At 40.9% G+C, this 17,257-nt stretch overlaps 1 protein-coding gene across 3 annotated transcripts; it reads left to right on the forward strand.

Moving 5' to 3' along the window:
• Positions 1-2,308: 2,308 nt before the first annotated feature.
• On the forward strand, positions 2,309-17,022 carry COPB2 (COPI coat complex subunit beta 2). 3 transcript variants are annotated; one of them, XM_039556953.1, is made up of 22 exons: positions 2,309-2,398; positions 3,582-3,719; positions 3,972-4,058; positions 4,933-5,059; positions 6,065-6,213; positions 7,326-7,472; positions 8,522-8,621; positions 8,756-8,898; positions 9,120-9,319; positions 9,613-9,723; positions 9,989-10,077; positions 10,154-10,260; positions 10,542-10,685; positions 11,347-11,477; positions 11,778-11,985; positions 12,221-12,331; positions 13,151-13,365; positions 13,646-13,738; positions 13,818-13,998; positions 14,105-14,173; positions 15,791-15,883; positions 16,663-17,022. In XM_039556953.1, the coding sequence occupies exons 1-22, from the start codon at positions 2,396-2,398 to the stop codon at positions 16,756-16,758; spliced, it is 2,742 nt and encodes a 913-aa protein (XP_039412887.1). In that variant the 5' UTR covers positions 2,309-2,395; the 3' UTR covers positions 16,759-17,022. The 3 variants fall into 3 exon arrangements, with proteins under 3 accessions (XP_039412887.1, XP_039412888.1, XP_039412889.1); XM_039556954.1 differs by having other exon boundaries at positions 15,794-15,883; XM_039556955.1 differs by lacking the exon at positions 15,791-15,883.
• Positions 17,023-17,257: the final 235 nt, after the last annotated feature.

The raw sequence follows: 17,257 nt of genomic DNA on the forward strand, positions 1-17,257 counted from the left end.
TAAGAATAGCTGTCGAGTCACACAAAAGAACCTGAAGTAGAGATTTTGCTCTCATGTAATCTCTGTACTAAAAGACTTTTTAGAGACATCCCACGGCTCCAGCTGTTTTGTATACAGCCCCTGGTGAAACAGTGGCCAGTAAAGGGTACACAGGAAAGAATGTGAAAGGCAAACAAATACATAATATATTTTCTCTGTGTACATATTTAATTTCCACAATGGATCACAGTTTTGACTCAAAACTGGTACCCAACTGGTAAACTTGCCTTTAACAGCTGTGAGGGATATTTCTTATTTTGAATTTAATGGCTTTTTTTCATTTCTTCTTTCCTACTATAAGGTCAGTCTTGGCATATACCCTGTGCTTTTTCTCTCCCCCTCAGCTTTTCTATTATTACAACTTCCCAGGAGAAGCTAACAGCAAAATAATTTCTTCCTTTCTCTGCTGTTATTTTCTTGACTAACACGCTCTACACCTTCATCTTTCCCTTACCTTGCTGATCATCTTTAATTGCCCTGTAATAGTCTCATCTCTCTCTGGACAGGACTTCATTGACTTTTTCAAGGAAAAACATACTGTGTGTGCTGTATATCCCCCACTATCTACATTCTCTATTATGGTCACTTTCCTCTACATCTCTTCTTTCAGTATTCCACCTCAGTCATCTAAAAGTCATGCACTACACTCAAAATTCATAAATTTTACTCAAATCATTCCTTTTAGGCAAGGTTATCCAGATTCTGCATCCTCAAATTCTGTACTCAAATATTTTAAGTATTATTCATTACATTGTAGAATCATCACTGTCATGAATTCAAAGTGGAAAGCAAGACTTGAAGAAAGCTGAAAGTCTAAACTCACCCATAGCAGTTGACAATATTGTGCCCCTTTTCTTGCTTCAGGCATTTATCTTCTCACTTTTCATCAGACTTGTAGCGGTTTTTTTAAGTTTTAATTATCTGTCTTTTCTCCCTTGGAGTGAAAGTGACAAGAATTGCAGTAACTGTTCTGTCTCTCTCCCTTTTGTTTATGTCCTTCAGACTGCAAACACTCCAGGCCAGTGTAATCCTTCTTGCAGTGTTGTGGGATACAAGACACAGGGTTCCTAATCCCCAGCTGAACACTTGTATCAAAAGGAGAATTTTCTTTAACTGAATCCCAACGAATATAAATATCATCTGTGTCATTCCGTCATTCCTCTCCTTTACACAACGAAATGTGGGAGATGCAATTTTTAGAGATGGAACTTCAATCTGGCAGCAGGGATAGGACAAATTCCCCCAACAGTGGTTCCTTGTGTTCTGGTGCTTCCCAAACCCTCACATTCCCCATGTTTCTATTAGACGCTCTTTGGAGTTGCAGCAACTTTAGCCAGCAAAATGATTAAGAAATGTGTCACATTGCCTGTCTCAAGGTCTGCAGGATTGACTAGGCTCATGTCTTTGAGACAGATGGGCATGCTGGGCTCCTTGCCAGGGTCACTCCATAGCACTGTCACCAAGGACTTATCCCCTCACCCAGTGTCACCATGGTGCACACTGAGACTGCACTGAGGGGGACGGGACCAGTCACACCTGGGCACTGCCCGGGAGCTCTTCACCACCATCCTCTGACTGAGAAGTCCAAGGTCACACAGGGGGACTGCACAAGGGACTCTGAGGGGACACTGCGGGGACACAGTTTTGGGCACCACAACATAAAAAAGACATTCAGCTACTTGAGAGTGTCCAAAGGAGGGCCACGAGGATGGTGAGGGAGGGGAAGCCGTATGAGTGGGTTAGGACACTTGGTCTGTTCCGCCCGGAGGAGGCTGAGGGGAGACCTCACAGCAATCTACAGCATCCTCATGAGGGGAAGCGGAGGAGCCGGTACCGATCTCTGCTCTGTGGTGACCAGTTACAGGACCCGAGGGAACGACAGAGAGCTGGGTTAGGGGAGGCTGAGACTGGATATCAGGAAGAAGTTGTTCACACAGAGGTTGGGCACTGAACAGGCTCCCCAGGGCAGTGGTCACAGCACCAAGCCTGACAGAATTCAAGAATTGTTTGGAAAACGCTCTCAGACACATGGTGTGACCCTCCACGGGGTGTCGCCTGCAGGGTCAGGAGCTGGGTTCGAGGATCCTCGCGGCTCCCTTCCAAGTCTGTGATTCCGTGGCTCCCAGCGCCCCCCTCCGCTCCTGAGGCAGCGCGCGGAGCTACAACTCCCAACCTGCCCCGCGCCGCGCGGCCCGCCGCAGCCGACTACATATCCCGGCATCCCACTGGGGCGCCTCGTTCTCGCGAGACTCCGGGACGTCCCGGCGGCGCTGTCGCGAGAGCGGCGGGCCCGGAAGCTCCACGTCGGAGGTCGGATCCTGCCCGGGCGGCGGCACCGGAGCGGCGCAGCGGGGCCATGGTGAGCGCGGGCAGCGACGGACGGTGTCCGGGGGGTGCCCTCGCCCCCGCTGCGGGAGGGTGACCGTCCCACCCCGGCCCCAGCGAGGCAGCGCAGCCCCGCGATCGGCGGAGCCGAGGGGCAGGAGGGGGCCGGGGCCGGAGCGGCAGCGCAGTGCTGCCCGCGGGGTGCTCCTCAGACCGACCGAGCAGTTGTGCCGGAGTTCGGAGTGCGTGTCGCACTCAGCCCTCGGATCGGCCGTTCCCGGCCCTTGGGAGCCGCAGATCCCAGCAGTTCCAAGGATAAGCAAAGAATCAAGTGTAGTTGTGCTTGCCTTCCCAGTGTTTGTAGCAGGAGAATGAACCCCAGATTGATCTCTACCGTCAGATGTCATGTCTGTAATACAGGCACTACATGATAACTAGGTGGCTTTATCTCCTGGCAATGTCTAACATAAGTAAGTGCAGGTTTTATTAATACATGCAGTGTTCTTTGATCAGCTATTATCCGCTAAGTTCTCTGAGATAAAAGCAGCGTTAAGTGATCTCAGATGACTGTCTAAATGAATCTGTAATGCCTCGAATATTTTAGAAAATCACCTTGCCTTTTAAATGCTCTGGCTTTACATTACCAATGATGAAAGTGGAAGGTCAGAGCCTTTTTTGTAAGGGAAAGACTTAAATTTTCCCTCCTCTCAGTTTCTACAACATAGTGTTCCATTCTAGAATGTAATTTGGGAATTGCGAATGCAAGCAAATTTATAATGGGCAAATGTTGTTGTGCTCTATTGTCATAACTGACTTTCCTTCCTGATTTGTCAGGCGAAGTAGCAGGAAGATTAATTTTCTAACATTTATGTTAGGAGCAAGTTCTCTTTGCTTTGCTTTCATAGTTCGGGGACACCAGGAAGATGTGCAGTGCATCCTTTTTTTTTTTTTGACTCTACTGGAGATACTTTTTACAGTATGAAGAAATTCTGAATTTTGCAGAATTAAATTAAACAGACCCATAGCCATTGGTGGGGATGTGATGCTTCCTACAAAAATAAATATGCAGCTGTGTAGGAAAGAGTAGTAACCTTCTGTCTGCCTGAAAAGCAGGATTGGCTCTTTTTATTCTAAGAGTAAACTTCAGCTCTCCTTTTCCCTGTTCTGTGCCAGTTTCCTGTTAAAAAACCTGGTATTCCCAATTCTTCCCCCCCCAGCCTCTCCGACTCGATATCAAGCGGAAGCTAACAGCCCGGTCTGACCGGGTGAAGAGCGTGGACCTGCATCCCACGGAGCCATGGATGCTGGCCAGCCTTTACAATGGCAGTGTTTGTGTTTGGAACCATGAAACACAGGTGATGGCATTAGTTGTCCCTTATTATGAAATATTCAGAACTGACAGATGTGTATCTGGTGTTGAAAAATTGAATTTATACGAGAATCTTCAATCACTCCTACTAATTGACTGTGCTCTCCTCTGTCTGAGTGCAAAAGTCACTGTATCATTAGACAAGTGACATATTGGACGCTGTTAAGAAAGTATACAGAGCTGATTTCAAAATTGGTATTTTCTCCAGTGCTATAAACTTAACTATTTTTATTTTTAGACTCTCGTGAAGAATTTTGAAGTGTGTGACCTGCCCGTGAGAGCTGCCAAATTCGTGGCGAGGAAGAACTGGGTTGTCACTGGAGCTGTAAGCTGTTCTCCACTTGTGGTTTCTTATGCAGCTGCGCTTTCTCTAATTTATTGTCGTGCTGTTACTTTGTGCATCCCGTAATAATCTGACCTGATATGAATTTGTAGAGGAGAAGGGAATACTTCACTACAGTTTCCCAGAAATTTTCTCCTTTAAGGAAACTTAGAAGCTTAAACTTTTCATTTCAAAAGAGAGCAAGCTGCTAAGGTGACTAACTCTGCAGGTAATGCCGGGTAGATGTAGTTCAGCTTTTCCTGCTAACTGGAACATACTCAGCACACAGTTCTGACTCAATATTATTGGTGCTAATTTAACTAAAATGAAACTATTGACAATCCTAGATAAGATGAATTAGAAATTGCTTTCTACTTTTCTTCTTGGATATATTAAAAATAAATTTTTTCATTTTGCTCACTTGTAGAAAAAAAATCTCTGCTTTTAGTCAGTGAATCTACCTTGGGAGGAATAGTTGTATTCTAGTCTTGGTAACACATTTTTCTTTATGGAGTGAATATTTTTTGGCTAAATTAAGGTAATGCTGAAATGCTTTTGTCTCAACTTTCATTTCCTAATCTTCTGCCCTGTACACAGAGTAGACATTTCATTTTGTTATCTTATGCTGCCATGACCCAGTTACTTGTGAAACGAAAGTTTGGTTGAAGTTTTTTCCATTTCATAAATGACTTGGAACAGCAATGTGTAATTTATAGCCGCCTGAATCCAAGTATAGTTTGTATCATTAGCAAACAAAAATTTTTAAACTTTTTGTTGTCTTCAATGGTGGAATGTTTTTACCTACCTCCCCTGCATTGCATAGAAGGTGCACTGCACAAGAGACTTATTTTCATGTGGCTTTTCTTCCCTTTCCTAGGATGACATGCAGATCAGAGTTTTTAATTACAACACCCTGGAAAGAGTTCACATGTTTGAAGCCCATTCCGACTACATCCGGTGCATTGCTGTGCACCCCACACAGCCCTTCATCCTGACAAGCAGTGGTGAGAGTCCTTTGGGATATTTTCATGTTCGATAACCAGCTATTTTCAGGCTCCTGTTTTCTGTGCAGTGAAGGATTGCAAGTCTTCTTGGGAAGACTCAGGATTCCTTGAGCAAGTAGCCAGTGTGACAGTTGTCATTTTGTTGTTTCTTTGCTAGATGCATTCATGTTTCTTTAGTGGAATATCAACTGCACTTACAATTTAAAATATAATGGCTTATGTTCTTGTCAGAGAAGAGCAAAGAGCCTTCTCTCTTAATATCTGCCAGAAGAAGCATTCATATATGTGCTAATCAGTGTGGCAAACTCTCTAATAACAGCTCAAGTTGTGTTTTTTAAAAGATTTCATAGTGGTTTGGAGTAAGTTTTTAGCTGGGAATCTGACTTGACAGCAACAGATAACTTTCATCTTTTTTTCCCAAAATACCACTGAATTCTCTGTTCTTTGAGGTGATCTGTGTTACTGAGGAGGACCCCAGTGTCCCATCAGACCTTGCCCAAGAACACTTAGATTGTGCTGCTGAGTCCTTTTCCTTCCTGGAAACCTTACACTAATGTAGTCTCTGCAGGACTGCAGAGAGCTCTGTGAGTCACAGGCACTGTGTATTTCTGTGTTTTGCTGTTGAAGGTACTTAAGGACCCAGATTCACTGTCTCTGCTTCATCCTTAGCACTCCCCAGAGCAGGTGCTGCAGAACAAAGCAAAGGGCCAATTGCTTAATGTCTGCCCACTATTTTAAGATTAACAATTCAATACCTTGATTCTCAACCTCCTTTTTAAAGACAGAGGTATTTCTTTTTAGTTTTATCACCAGTACTGGACAACCTTTTTGAGAAACTCTTACTCCCTGTAGTCCTTCTGCCAGGACTGGTAGTCCTACAGATGAAAATAGATTATTAGCAGATTATTCCAGCCTTTAACATGAAGTGATGGAGAATTATGCAGTTTAAGAAGGTAGCTATCACTCACTGAAGCTTGGTTGTTTGTTGTTTGTGGTTTTTTTCAGATGACATGCTGATTAAACTCTGGGACTGGGATAAAAAATGGTCTTGTTCTCAGGTCTTTGAAGGACACACCCATTACGTCATGCAGATTGTCATAAACCCAAAAGACAACAATCAGTTTGCCAGTGCCTCTTTGGATAGGACAATTAAGGTAGAGAAACTATATTTGGGTGTTTTAGTCATTAAGTGATATCAGCGTACACAAACCAATAATCCTGTATGGATGATGGGTCAGTATTCTTAAAAGCAGATGCAGTAATAGAATTTTGACTGAACAAAGACCTGGACATTGGTCCAGGCACCTGCTTAGTAATTCAGTAAATTTATCAGTTTACCTGTTGCCTCTAATCACTGAAAAGTAGTTCTTAAAACTCTTTTAAGTGCTATATCTCCATTTGGACTACACAGAAATATTGGAGAGGAGTAATGGTTATACTGTCAGTGAGTGGTTTGGGCATATTGAAACTATATAGTGAATAAAGACTTTAACTGTGCATTAAAAGAAAAAACTAAACCCTGGTAAAGGTGTCTCTCCCATTACTATCATGTCCTTAGCCAATGCATTGAATTGTTTCCAAAGATGCCTTCAGCCTTCTCATGGCAGACCCTGATGAGTCTCATTTGCTGTGCAGCTATAACTAAATATCTGTGACTACAGGTTTGCAGCCACTGAGCAGTGACACTTCCTCACATTTCCTGTTCATTATCAGTATATTGGCTGTACAAAGCCACCACTGATTTCACATGTCCACAGATGTTGAGGTGTTTATTTGATGTGATAAACAATGATGAGAAAACAGTAGTGTAGCTACACTTGACTTGGTTCATTTTGTATCTTCATTTAACATGAGATTTTATATTCTTTAACGTAACTGGAAAAATTAAAATTCAAGACATTTGGATGAAACTCATGTATGATAATAATTAGTTACTAGTTAATTTTATAAACATATACTACTTCTTAAAAGCAGTGCTTTATATGGTTTCATGTCCTTAAAAAAAAGTTTAAAGAAACCAATTTCATTGTTTAGAGGTATGAGCAGAACATGGGCAATTCAGCATGTTATTTGTGTTTATTGGGGGAGGGACTGGTAGTTGACTGAGCAGTTGTTGAGGTGACAACTGTGTCTTTGGAATTCTGTATTATTTCTCTTTGGACTTGTAAAGTACCTCTGGGTACCTGCCGTGTTTGCCAAGGGTGACCTGGACACGAAAGGTCACTAAGTACACATGGTTGTGTTTTGTTGGGTCTTTTCTGGCAAGGTGTGGCAGCTCGGATCATCATCTCCCAACTTCACCTTGGAAGGCCACGAGAAAGGAGTCAACTGCATTGACTATTACAGTGGTGGGGACAAGCCATACCTCATTTCTGGGGCAGATGACCGGCTGGTGAAGATCTGGGACTACCAGGTGAGTGCTCAACTCCTCAGGAGCCTTTGTAGGCTGCCGCATTTGGTATCAAGTTTCTGTTGTTAGCATTAGACTTTTTCCTTGTGACAAAATTGATCCCTCCCTTTTAGGCTTCATGTTTGTGGATTAAGCTGTTCCTCTTCTGTGTTCAAGTGTAAATATTGCTCCTGTATCAACTCTTTCCATCCTTCCACTTCTCTTTTTTCTTTTTTTCATTCTTTATTGCGTCCCCCCCTCCTTTTTCATCCTGTGCACATTGGCACAGTCTCATGTGTTGCATGCACACACATGTGGTGTGCTTCTCCTTGGCAGGAGTCATGAGGTGCCCTGTTTGAATGCTCTACAGGAAAGAGAGATCTAATCCAGGGGTTCAGTTCTGTTGCTGGACCCTAGAACTCAAAAGTTCCTCCTGTGTACAAGTATCTGAATGGCAAGAAGGGCAAGACAAAAGTTGTTAGGTGGTACTTTCTGGTTGTTAAAACTTAACTGCCTCAGAGTAAATGCAAGCCCAGAAGTTAAAGCTGGCACTGTTAATTTAAGCATTCACTGCAGTAATGAATAATACACAACAGTGCTTGAAATTTTGCCACCATGTACAGCTGGAGACTCCAGATACATGCTCCAATCCTAGTTATCTCAAGCAGAGTAAACCTCTCTTTCACAACTGTGTGAATGAACATTCTTACCAAAGACCTAAATTAGATGTGTTTTCACCTGCAATGCAATGCTTTGTTACGATTTTTTTTGCAGTGAATTCAGCTTGCTATCTTGCTTTAATCAGTTGTGCTATGCAGCTCTGAGAAAGCATATTTTCTAGGCATTAACATATCTGAAAATAGAGGAAAAGGCCTCTGTCAAGAGAAATAAATATTTTCTTCTGGGCAGGAGGTACAACTGAATACAATCACAGTTTTCAATAGCTTAGTGCTGTTGTTTGAACGCCTTGGAAATGTAAGAAATCTAGAGAGTTTTCAGATATATTTTGGATTTGGGGGAGATTTGTTTTAAGAAATAAAGGTTAAAATGTAGCACTGTGTTCTCTCTTTCAGAATAAAACCTGTGTCCAAACACTGGAAGGACATGCTCAGAATGTGTCATGCGTCAGCTTCCATCCAGAGCTGCCCATCATCATCACTGGCTCCGAAGACGGTAATTTTGTGTTTTCTGATGTATAAAGGACAGGAAAAGAACTTAGGGGAGAACTCTTCCTGTGGTGTGGCTGCAAACCTGCTGCCCTCACACTGAGGAGAGATTAAAGGATCCATCCCTTTGTTTTTCCCTAGGAACGGTGCGCATTTGGCACTCCAGCACTTACCGCCTGGAGAGCACCCTGAACTATGGCATGGAGAGGGTGTGGTGTGTGGCCAGCTTGAGAGGCTCCAATAACGTAGCTTTGGGATATGATGAAGGCAGCATTATTGTTAAGGTACAATTAATGGTTTGAAATGAGAAATTGTGATTCATCACTGTCTTCTATGTGCAGAACAACTGATTTCTCATTCTGGGATAATGTGTAGAATACTGAAATACTGGCGTTTTAATTGGCATTTTTTTTATAGAGACTGACTATTTCACTTGATATTTTCAACTGAAAAGAAAACCATCAATGTATTTTTTTCATAGCCTAACTTCTTATTTACTTTCTAGCTTGGTCGTGAAGAACCTGCCATGTCCATGGATGCAAATGGAAAAATTATTTGGGCTAAACATTCCGAAGTCCAACAGGCTAACTTGAAAGCTATGGGAGATGCTGAAATCAAAGATGGAGAGAGGTTGCCACTGGCTGTGAAGGATATGGGCAGCTGTGAAATCTATCCTCAGACAATTCAGCACAACCCTAATGGACGGTAATACATTCTTTTATCACTTCTCTTGAATTGGCTGGGGGGCGTTTGTTAACAGGCTAAACTAAAAGGGATACAAGGTACAAGAGCTGCTCAGTGGAGAGCAGAGGGAACACGATGCAGGAAGGAAATCCAGTTCCATGATGTTTTAGGAGTATATAAAGCTCATGCTCTGTCTGTTTGCAGTGATTACATTGGCCATGGGAGCCTTTACCTTTACAGATAATTTGCCTTCTTGCTGCTGCCTATCGAACTGAACAGAGATAACTGACAAATGCCTCTTTCTCCTGCCCCAGGTTCGTTGTGGTGTGTGGTGATGGTGAATACATCATCTACACAGCCATGGCTCTGAGGAACAAGAGCTTTGGTTCTGCACAGGAGTTTGTGTGGGCACATGACTCTTCAGAGTAAGTCTTGCACATTTTTTCCTTTGTATTACATTTACTGCTGTTACTTTAGTTTAGTTTTCAGGCCATGAAGACCAAAAGATGCATGTAAAATGAACTTCTAATAATTAATTGTCCTGCTTTAAAAGTTTGAATTTTTAGCACTCTGCTAGTTTTAGAAGATAACTGAAATGCAGGTGTTTTGTAGCAGCTTATGATTTAGTCATTTACTACTTTAGAAACTGAATAATTGTTTTGGTTTTTCTCCAATTTAATCTTTATTTAGATATGCAATCAGGGAGAGCAACAGTGTTGTAAAGATATTTAAAAATTTCAAAGAGAAGAAGTCATTCAAACCTGATTTTGGAGCAGAAGGTAAGTACTTTAGAAATAGATACGTTGGTGTGGTTTTTGCACAATGAGGATCTCTTCCACCTTTATTTTCTTGCAGGCATCTATGGTGGCTTTCTGTTGGGAGTCAGATCTGTTAATGGCTTGGCTTTCTATGATTGGGAGAACACAGAACTGATTCGCAGAATTGAAATCCAGCCCAAACATGTAAGTTTCTACGTGGAACTGAAGTTATTTACCTGTCTGTGTTTACTGATTTATATTTTTTTTACTAAACTGATTGTCTTGCATGAAGCCAAGCTGTCAATAATAAAGTAATAACTTAAGTTTATCTCAGTCATGTAGCAGAAAGAGAAAAAAAATTCCTGTATTTGTTGGCTTCTCAGTCCTAAGCTTCTAGAGTTAGGTTGTTTTACCCTTAATGTCCACATCATCCTTCTTAGCCTGGGGTGTCTAACACTGTGCCACTGTTGATTCTGATGATACAGATTTTCTGGTCTGACTCGGGTGAGCTTGTGTGCATTGCTACAGAAGAGTCCTTCTTCATTCTCAAATACCTGTCAGAAAAAGTTGCAGCAGCCCAAGAAACACATGAAGGTGTCACTGAAGATGGAATTGAAGATGCCTTTGAGGTACCTTCTATTCAAAAAGCGGAGTAAGATTAGAGATGGTAGAAGCAAGAGAGTGCAGCAAACTTAGTCCTTAACATAGTCCAATTTAAATTTTAGTTTCCAGACCATTTAGTATCACACACTGTTCGTCTGCCTGAGGAACACTTAATCATTTTCTTGGAATTCCTGGGGAGTGTATCCCTGTCTGAATCCCAGAATAATAATAGACCTTGATGCCTGCATTTCTCTTCATCTGTTCACTACTGTCAGAGTGTTACAGAGATTGTTTTTAAAACACACTTTTGGGTCATAGCTTAATTTTTTTTCTACAATTTTCAAGTTTTGAAATGTTATTCAAGTTTGAGAAGTGAGAAAACCTCATGCTGTGAAATGTCAGAAATCAAAATTTCAGAAGGAAAGTTATCTTTGATTGTCTTGCTTAATGCTTAGTTTGGTGCTTGTTTCCTAGATTTATAATTGGCTTAGTTAAGAATTAGGTTAGCATTTATGTAAAACTAAATGATCATTTATGTACTTCTAATCTATATCTAAACTTGTATTTGCAACTCGCCCAACTATTTAGTTATTATAGAATATGGAATTAAATTTTAAATTGTAATAGTCTTTCTGTTACCTAGAAGTATCTTTTTATGTGTCTAATTAACCAAAATTTGCTTTGCAGGTTCTTGGTGAGATTCAGGAGATTGTGAAAACAGGCTTGTGGGTTGGTGACTGCTTTATTTACACCAGTTCTGTGAACAGACTCAACTACTATGTTGGAGGAGAGATTGTCACCATTGCCCACTTAGACAGGTGAGCTGTTGCTTCCACAGTTGAAGTGTTAAAAGATTCTCTCAGAGAAGGGAGCTCAAGGTTAACCCTGTCAGCTGCTTGCTGTGCCTTGCTTTAGCATGATAGGTAGGAACAAGTTGGATGTTCTGAGGCAGCAGTGCAGTTGTGGAGGGATGAACAGTGCTGTGTGAAAGCGCACATCCAGTAAAAGTAGAATATTTTATGGGAGTATTCTTGCTTCAATAAGAACTACTGGAATCTTTTTCACAGACTGTTGTGTAGTGGATCTATTGAAGCTGAGTGTTCTTTGTTTTGTTTCAGAACAATGTATCTCTTGGGGTATATTCCTAAGGACAACAGACTGTATTTGGGCGATAAAGAGCTAAACATTGTCAGTTACTCTTTGCTGGTCTCAGTGCTTGAATATCAAACTGCTGTGATGAGAAGAGATTTCGGCATGGCTGACAAAGTTCTTCCCACAATTCCAAAAGAACAGAGAATCAGAGTCGCACATTTTCTTGAAAAACAGGCAAGAAAACTACTTCTTAGTTATCAAACTAAATAAATCAGTTTATTCACATTCTTAATTGAGTTTGCTAAGCAAAACTCAGTCATATTACCTGTGAGCATTAACTCTTGTTAATTATCCCTATTTGTTTGAGAACACTGTAACCTTCTGTTCAGAGTGGTTTTAGGATTAGGTTAGCATTTAGGATTATTTTGACCTGACAGGTCCCAGCTTCACTGTCGGATTTTTATTTTAGGGCTTCAAACAACAAGCTCTTGCAGTATCTACAGATCCAGAGCATCGTTTTGAACTTGCTCTTCAACTTGGAGAATTAAAAATAGCCTATCAGCTTGCAGTGGAAGCAGAGGTAATTATATAAATTTGGGTGATTCATCCTGGATTCTGAGTATGAGCATGAATCTGAGAGATTTCTTACCACTGTAAGAAAAGACAGTGGTATATGGGGATGCACTACAACTCTCTAAACACAGCTGAAATGCCTCCCAGCTCCTTTGATGAAGTTGTTCTGCCTGTAATTCAAAGGAATCTTGTGGGATGGGGACAAAGAATGTTGTCTGCTCAGAAAACTACAGAAACTCCTGGAGAACACAAAACTTGAGCCGAGAACCAAGCCTTTATCTCCAATACTTAACAGTGAGAGGAGGAAAGACAGGGCTGAAGCCTTCAGACCTTTGTTCCAGCCTTGGCAAACTTAGACTGCTTGCACTAGAAAAACTGACAGTGATTTGTCCCATCATTATTATGCAGAGAATCGATCTCATTGTTCCTGCTGTAAAATAATGAAGTCATTTATAAGGAATGTTAACTTAGTTGTAGACACAAATGCCTTTCAGCATTCTGAAAGTTAACTTGGGAGCTTTGAGAGATTGTTATAGTTAAATTTCCCAAGTTATGCCTACATCCCCCCTCCATGTTTACTGAGCTGTTTATTTTATGTAATACTATAGCTGTGTAGGGATCTCTTTTAACAGTCACTGTGTCATGCTGGGAAGCTACAGTAATCACAGTACCTCAAAGGGAAGACAAGTATAGTCATGGGACACAGCACCTTCACAAGTAAACTTGTATTTTCCTGCTGAGCACTCTGAAAACCTTTACATGCTGTTCAGAAATGTGAGTGGTTTGCTTTTCTCTTTCCCTCCCTCTCCCCTTTTTGTACAATCAGTCAGAACAGAAGTGGAAGCAACTTGCAGAGCTTGCCATTAGTAAATGCCAGTTTGGCTTAGCCCAGGAGTGTCTGCACCATGCACAAGACTATGGAGGACTGCTGCTCCTGGCCACAGCTTCAGGAAATGCCAACATGGTGAACAAGTTAGCCGAAGGTGCAGAAAAAGATGGCAAGAATAATGTGGCGTTTATGAGCTACTTCCTGCAGGGAAAGTAAGTAGCAAACGAGATTCTGATTGTTCTTTTCTGCTTTCCCAAGTGCCAAGGCCCTCAGGTTCTTCAAGTGGTTAACTACAGCTGCATTTAAACTCTATGGAGAAAGATGGTCATTGGTCCTTCTCAGAAAAGCTCATTCTATTTTATGATGACTGCTAGATTTAAAATCTGAAATGAAAGCACTTTAAGTTAATGTAATAGAATAAACAGCTAAACTAATACAATAATTTGTCTTTATTAGGTTTACTGGTTAAAATCACATTTTGAAATCTTTTAGGCTTGATTCATGTTTGGAACTCCTGATTAAAACTGGGCGTCTCCCTGAAGCCGCTTTTCTTGCACGGACGTATTTGCCAAGCCAAGTTTCGAGGTAATTTCTAAGCATATGCAGAGCGTGAATTATGTTGTCAGAATGAGCTGTCTGTAACAAATCTGGTTTGCATCTCCAGGGTTGTTAAACTCTGGCGGGAGAACCTCTCCAAAGTCAATCAAAAAGCTGCTGAGTCCCTTGCTGATCCTACAGAATATGAAAATCTTTTCCCTGGATTAAAGGAAGCTTTTGTTGCTGAAGAGTATGTCAAGCAAAGTCTTGCTGACTTGAGGCCAGCCAGGGAATACCCCCTTGTCACTGTAAGTAGAAAGTTTTACTGTCTCTAGAAGAAAAACACTTGGTGCTGTGTAAAATCAGCTCTAAGCAACTCAGTGCAACACTTAAATGGGGTTTTTTGACTTCTAGCCAAATGAAGAAAGAAACTTACTTGAAGAAGCAAAAGGATTTGAGCCTTCTGGAATAATGACATCTCAGGTCAGTGTTTCTACTGAGTGATGAATGTAAGGGAGAACTTTGCTATCTTACAGTAACATCTACTCTGGAGAATATTTCGCCAGTAATGGACAAATTGTTGCTTTTATTACCTTGACTGTAAGTGCTGCAGTTGGTTTCATGTTCTTTTGCCTCAGATTCTTCTTAATCTGCATCTGTACCTGCTAACAGATTCTTGACTGTGAAATTATTTCTGTGCTTCCTTACCTTGGGTCACCCTTTGTAGTGTGAGTAATTGTAGAGTCTTACCACTGAATTCATCTTACAGAAAAATAACTCCAATTGCATTTACAATCACTGCCTCGACTGCAGCTGGTTTTGTAAAAGCTCAGTAGCTGGAAATGGAAACTCTTGCATATTACAGCAATGAAAAATGCTTTGTGTTCTTGGCTAGGGTGCTGCATGGTTATGGAATAACACTGCCCCATAACTAACTGACCAGGAATCCTGCTCAGGTACTTGAACACAGGTTCTAATCAATATCTGAAGTAACAAACTCATTTTTTTTACCACCTCAGTTGTCCAATTATTATGCAGAAAATAGGACAAGTATAAGGTATAAGCATACAGATTGAAACAAGCACTTAAAGCTTTTCAGAGCCTTAACAGAAGATGACAACCTCTAATTTTGCTCAAATACACTTTACATTTGTATATGAAAATCATAATGCAAGGCTTTATAAAGGCAGTGATGTTGGCACAGCTCTTTGAGGCTATAAACATCTAAAACCAAAACTGCGCTGGAAACTGAGGGAGAAACAGAAAAGCAACAACTCTCCTCTCCATTGTTTTTCCTCATAGGAGATGCACTACAAAGCATAGTTTTGAACACTTCTGACAGACCAGAAAAGTTAGGTTACTTTCAAGCCTCTGTAGTGACTCTTTGCCTCTTGTGTATCGAAGGAAATAACATTAAAGCAAAATCAAACTTGTCTGCACATTTGTTAAAGATGATAACATTGTCAGGGCTACCTGAAACATATGAGAACTAGCTTGCATTAGAAGCTGAAAACAGCACCTCAGTGTATCTTTGCATTCAGCTCATGATTGCATAGAAGCCCTAAACCCCAGCTGTCTCTTACAGCTGAATATGAGACATTTTGTAGGAGACAGATTAATTCTATAATTAAATACAGTTAATTGAATAGTACCATTGCTTCAGTAATAGTACTAACTGATGAATTATCTTAATATAAAACTTGTGCAGCAGTGAAGCGAGAAGATGAAGTGTTAAATCATTATAGGATATGGAACTTTAAAGCCCAGCAACTACTAAAATTTGCTGTCACAGTCTCAACTAACTGAATTTCTCCTGCTGAGGACATTGAAAATCACTGACAGCACTTCAGTATTTGAAATGTACTGGTACTTTCTGAAGGTTGTTCTCATTTTATCAGTTCCATCATCAACTACTTCAAATAGTCTCCAGTGGAGTGAGGACTAGAATCCTTTGTGACAGTGAAGATGTGGCTCAAGAATAACTGAGGGAAACTGAAAGAGAACCACTGGGAAAGGGGCATTATAGGTCTGCTGTTGTTTACCTGGTTTTGTTGAAAGAATTTAAATTGAAAAAAACTAAAGGAATTTCTTTGCCCTTAGAAGAAGGCTGAAGAACCAGTTCCCTCTCCTAAACAAGAAGTGATGAAGACAGTTGTGCAGAATTCTGATAGCCTTCCAGCAAGAGATCAAAAGGTACCAAAATGGTTTTATGAGGGGAAGTATAAGCACCCAATTAATTTTACTTTAAAGACTTTAATTAGTGTGATTTAACAAAGCTACTGGAAAACATCACTCCAACAGTCCCAGAACAGTGTTCAGAACCGTGCCCCATTATTACTGTATCCTGCAGCTGTAGGAAGGAGAGGAGAGAGATCCAGCAGGCAGGAATTGAGCAGCAAGATTGATTGAATTATTTTACAAACTTTTTTATAGACCTTTTCTTCACAGTCTAATTGGACAAAGGATCAGCCACCGCCCTGGGGTGATTGGCTAAAATCCTAAAACATCCATTGTCAGAATGTTTTCCTGCTGTACCATAAACAAGGCTTTGCAAGATCACAGGTGTTCATAGTTCATAGAACTCTGCTAATATCTTCGTGAGAGAGAAAAGTATCTCACAGGTTTAGAAAGAAGCAGGAAAATTTCTTGCTAACAGCATTTTTGTATCCACACCCCGTATGCAGACACTATACACAGTAACAGAGACCAGTTCAGCAGGTGTGGGGGGTTACAAGGGTGAAGTTCAAACACAGCTGCTCAGAACATGGTAAAAAGCTGCAATGGTGGAAGATGCTTCCTTACCAAGCAAACAGCTGCTCTCTCCAGCTTCTTTTAGCACTTGTGTTCCACACAACTGCCTTAGCTGGGGTTTGCAGAGTGTGCAGATACATCCCACAGAGCCATTCATCCCATAAGCTGCCTAACATGTAACCATAGCAATATCCCCTTCATCCAGTCTTTTCTCTCCCTAGACACTGCTGGACTTGGAAGATGACTTAGATAACTTGGATTTGGAGGATATTGATACCACAGATATCAATCTGGATGAAGAGATCTTAGATGAGTGAACATCTTTTTTTAGATGACCAAATCGGGAAACAGTTTGGTCAAAACCCAGAGGAATGAAGTTCTGTGGACTATGTGCTCCAAGTTATTTTGATTTTTATATCACAAGTGGACCATATACATGTAGAAGGAAGTACAGACCCAGAAACTGTACAAAGAGAATCAGCTTCCAGTATGTTGAAATTCAAGATGTAGGCCTACTCCAGAACATACTAAAAAATGTTTTCATTTATCAAGCAAGTCAATAAATCCTTTTAAACATTCTACTCCTCAGTTCTCCATTTACTAGTAATATTTGCTAAGAATAGTATAATTGTTAAGAATTCTATAGTGTATATTACAGATCTGTGAAACAGGAGCATAGTAGCTGAACATTAGTACTTTAACCTGACTTTTCTCAGCATATACACTGAGGTATTTGGTCACTGTGCTACCATCTGCCACTGGTAACCATCAGTATCAGCTCGGTTACTCTTTCAGACACCACTTCTAGCTAAAAGT

The sequence above is a fragment of the Corvus cornix genome, chromosome 9 (genome assembly GCF_000738735.6).
Source record: "Corvus cornix cornix isolate S_Up_H32 chromosome 9, ASM73873v5, whole genome shotgun sequence".
In the NCBI taxonomy this organism is placed as follows: Eukaryota; Metazoa; Chordata; class Aves; order Passeriformes; family Corvidae; genus Corvus; species Corvus cornix.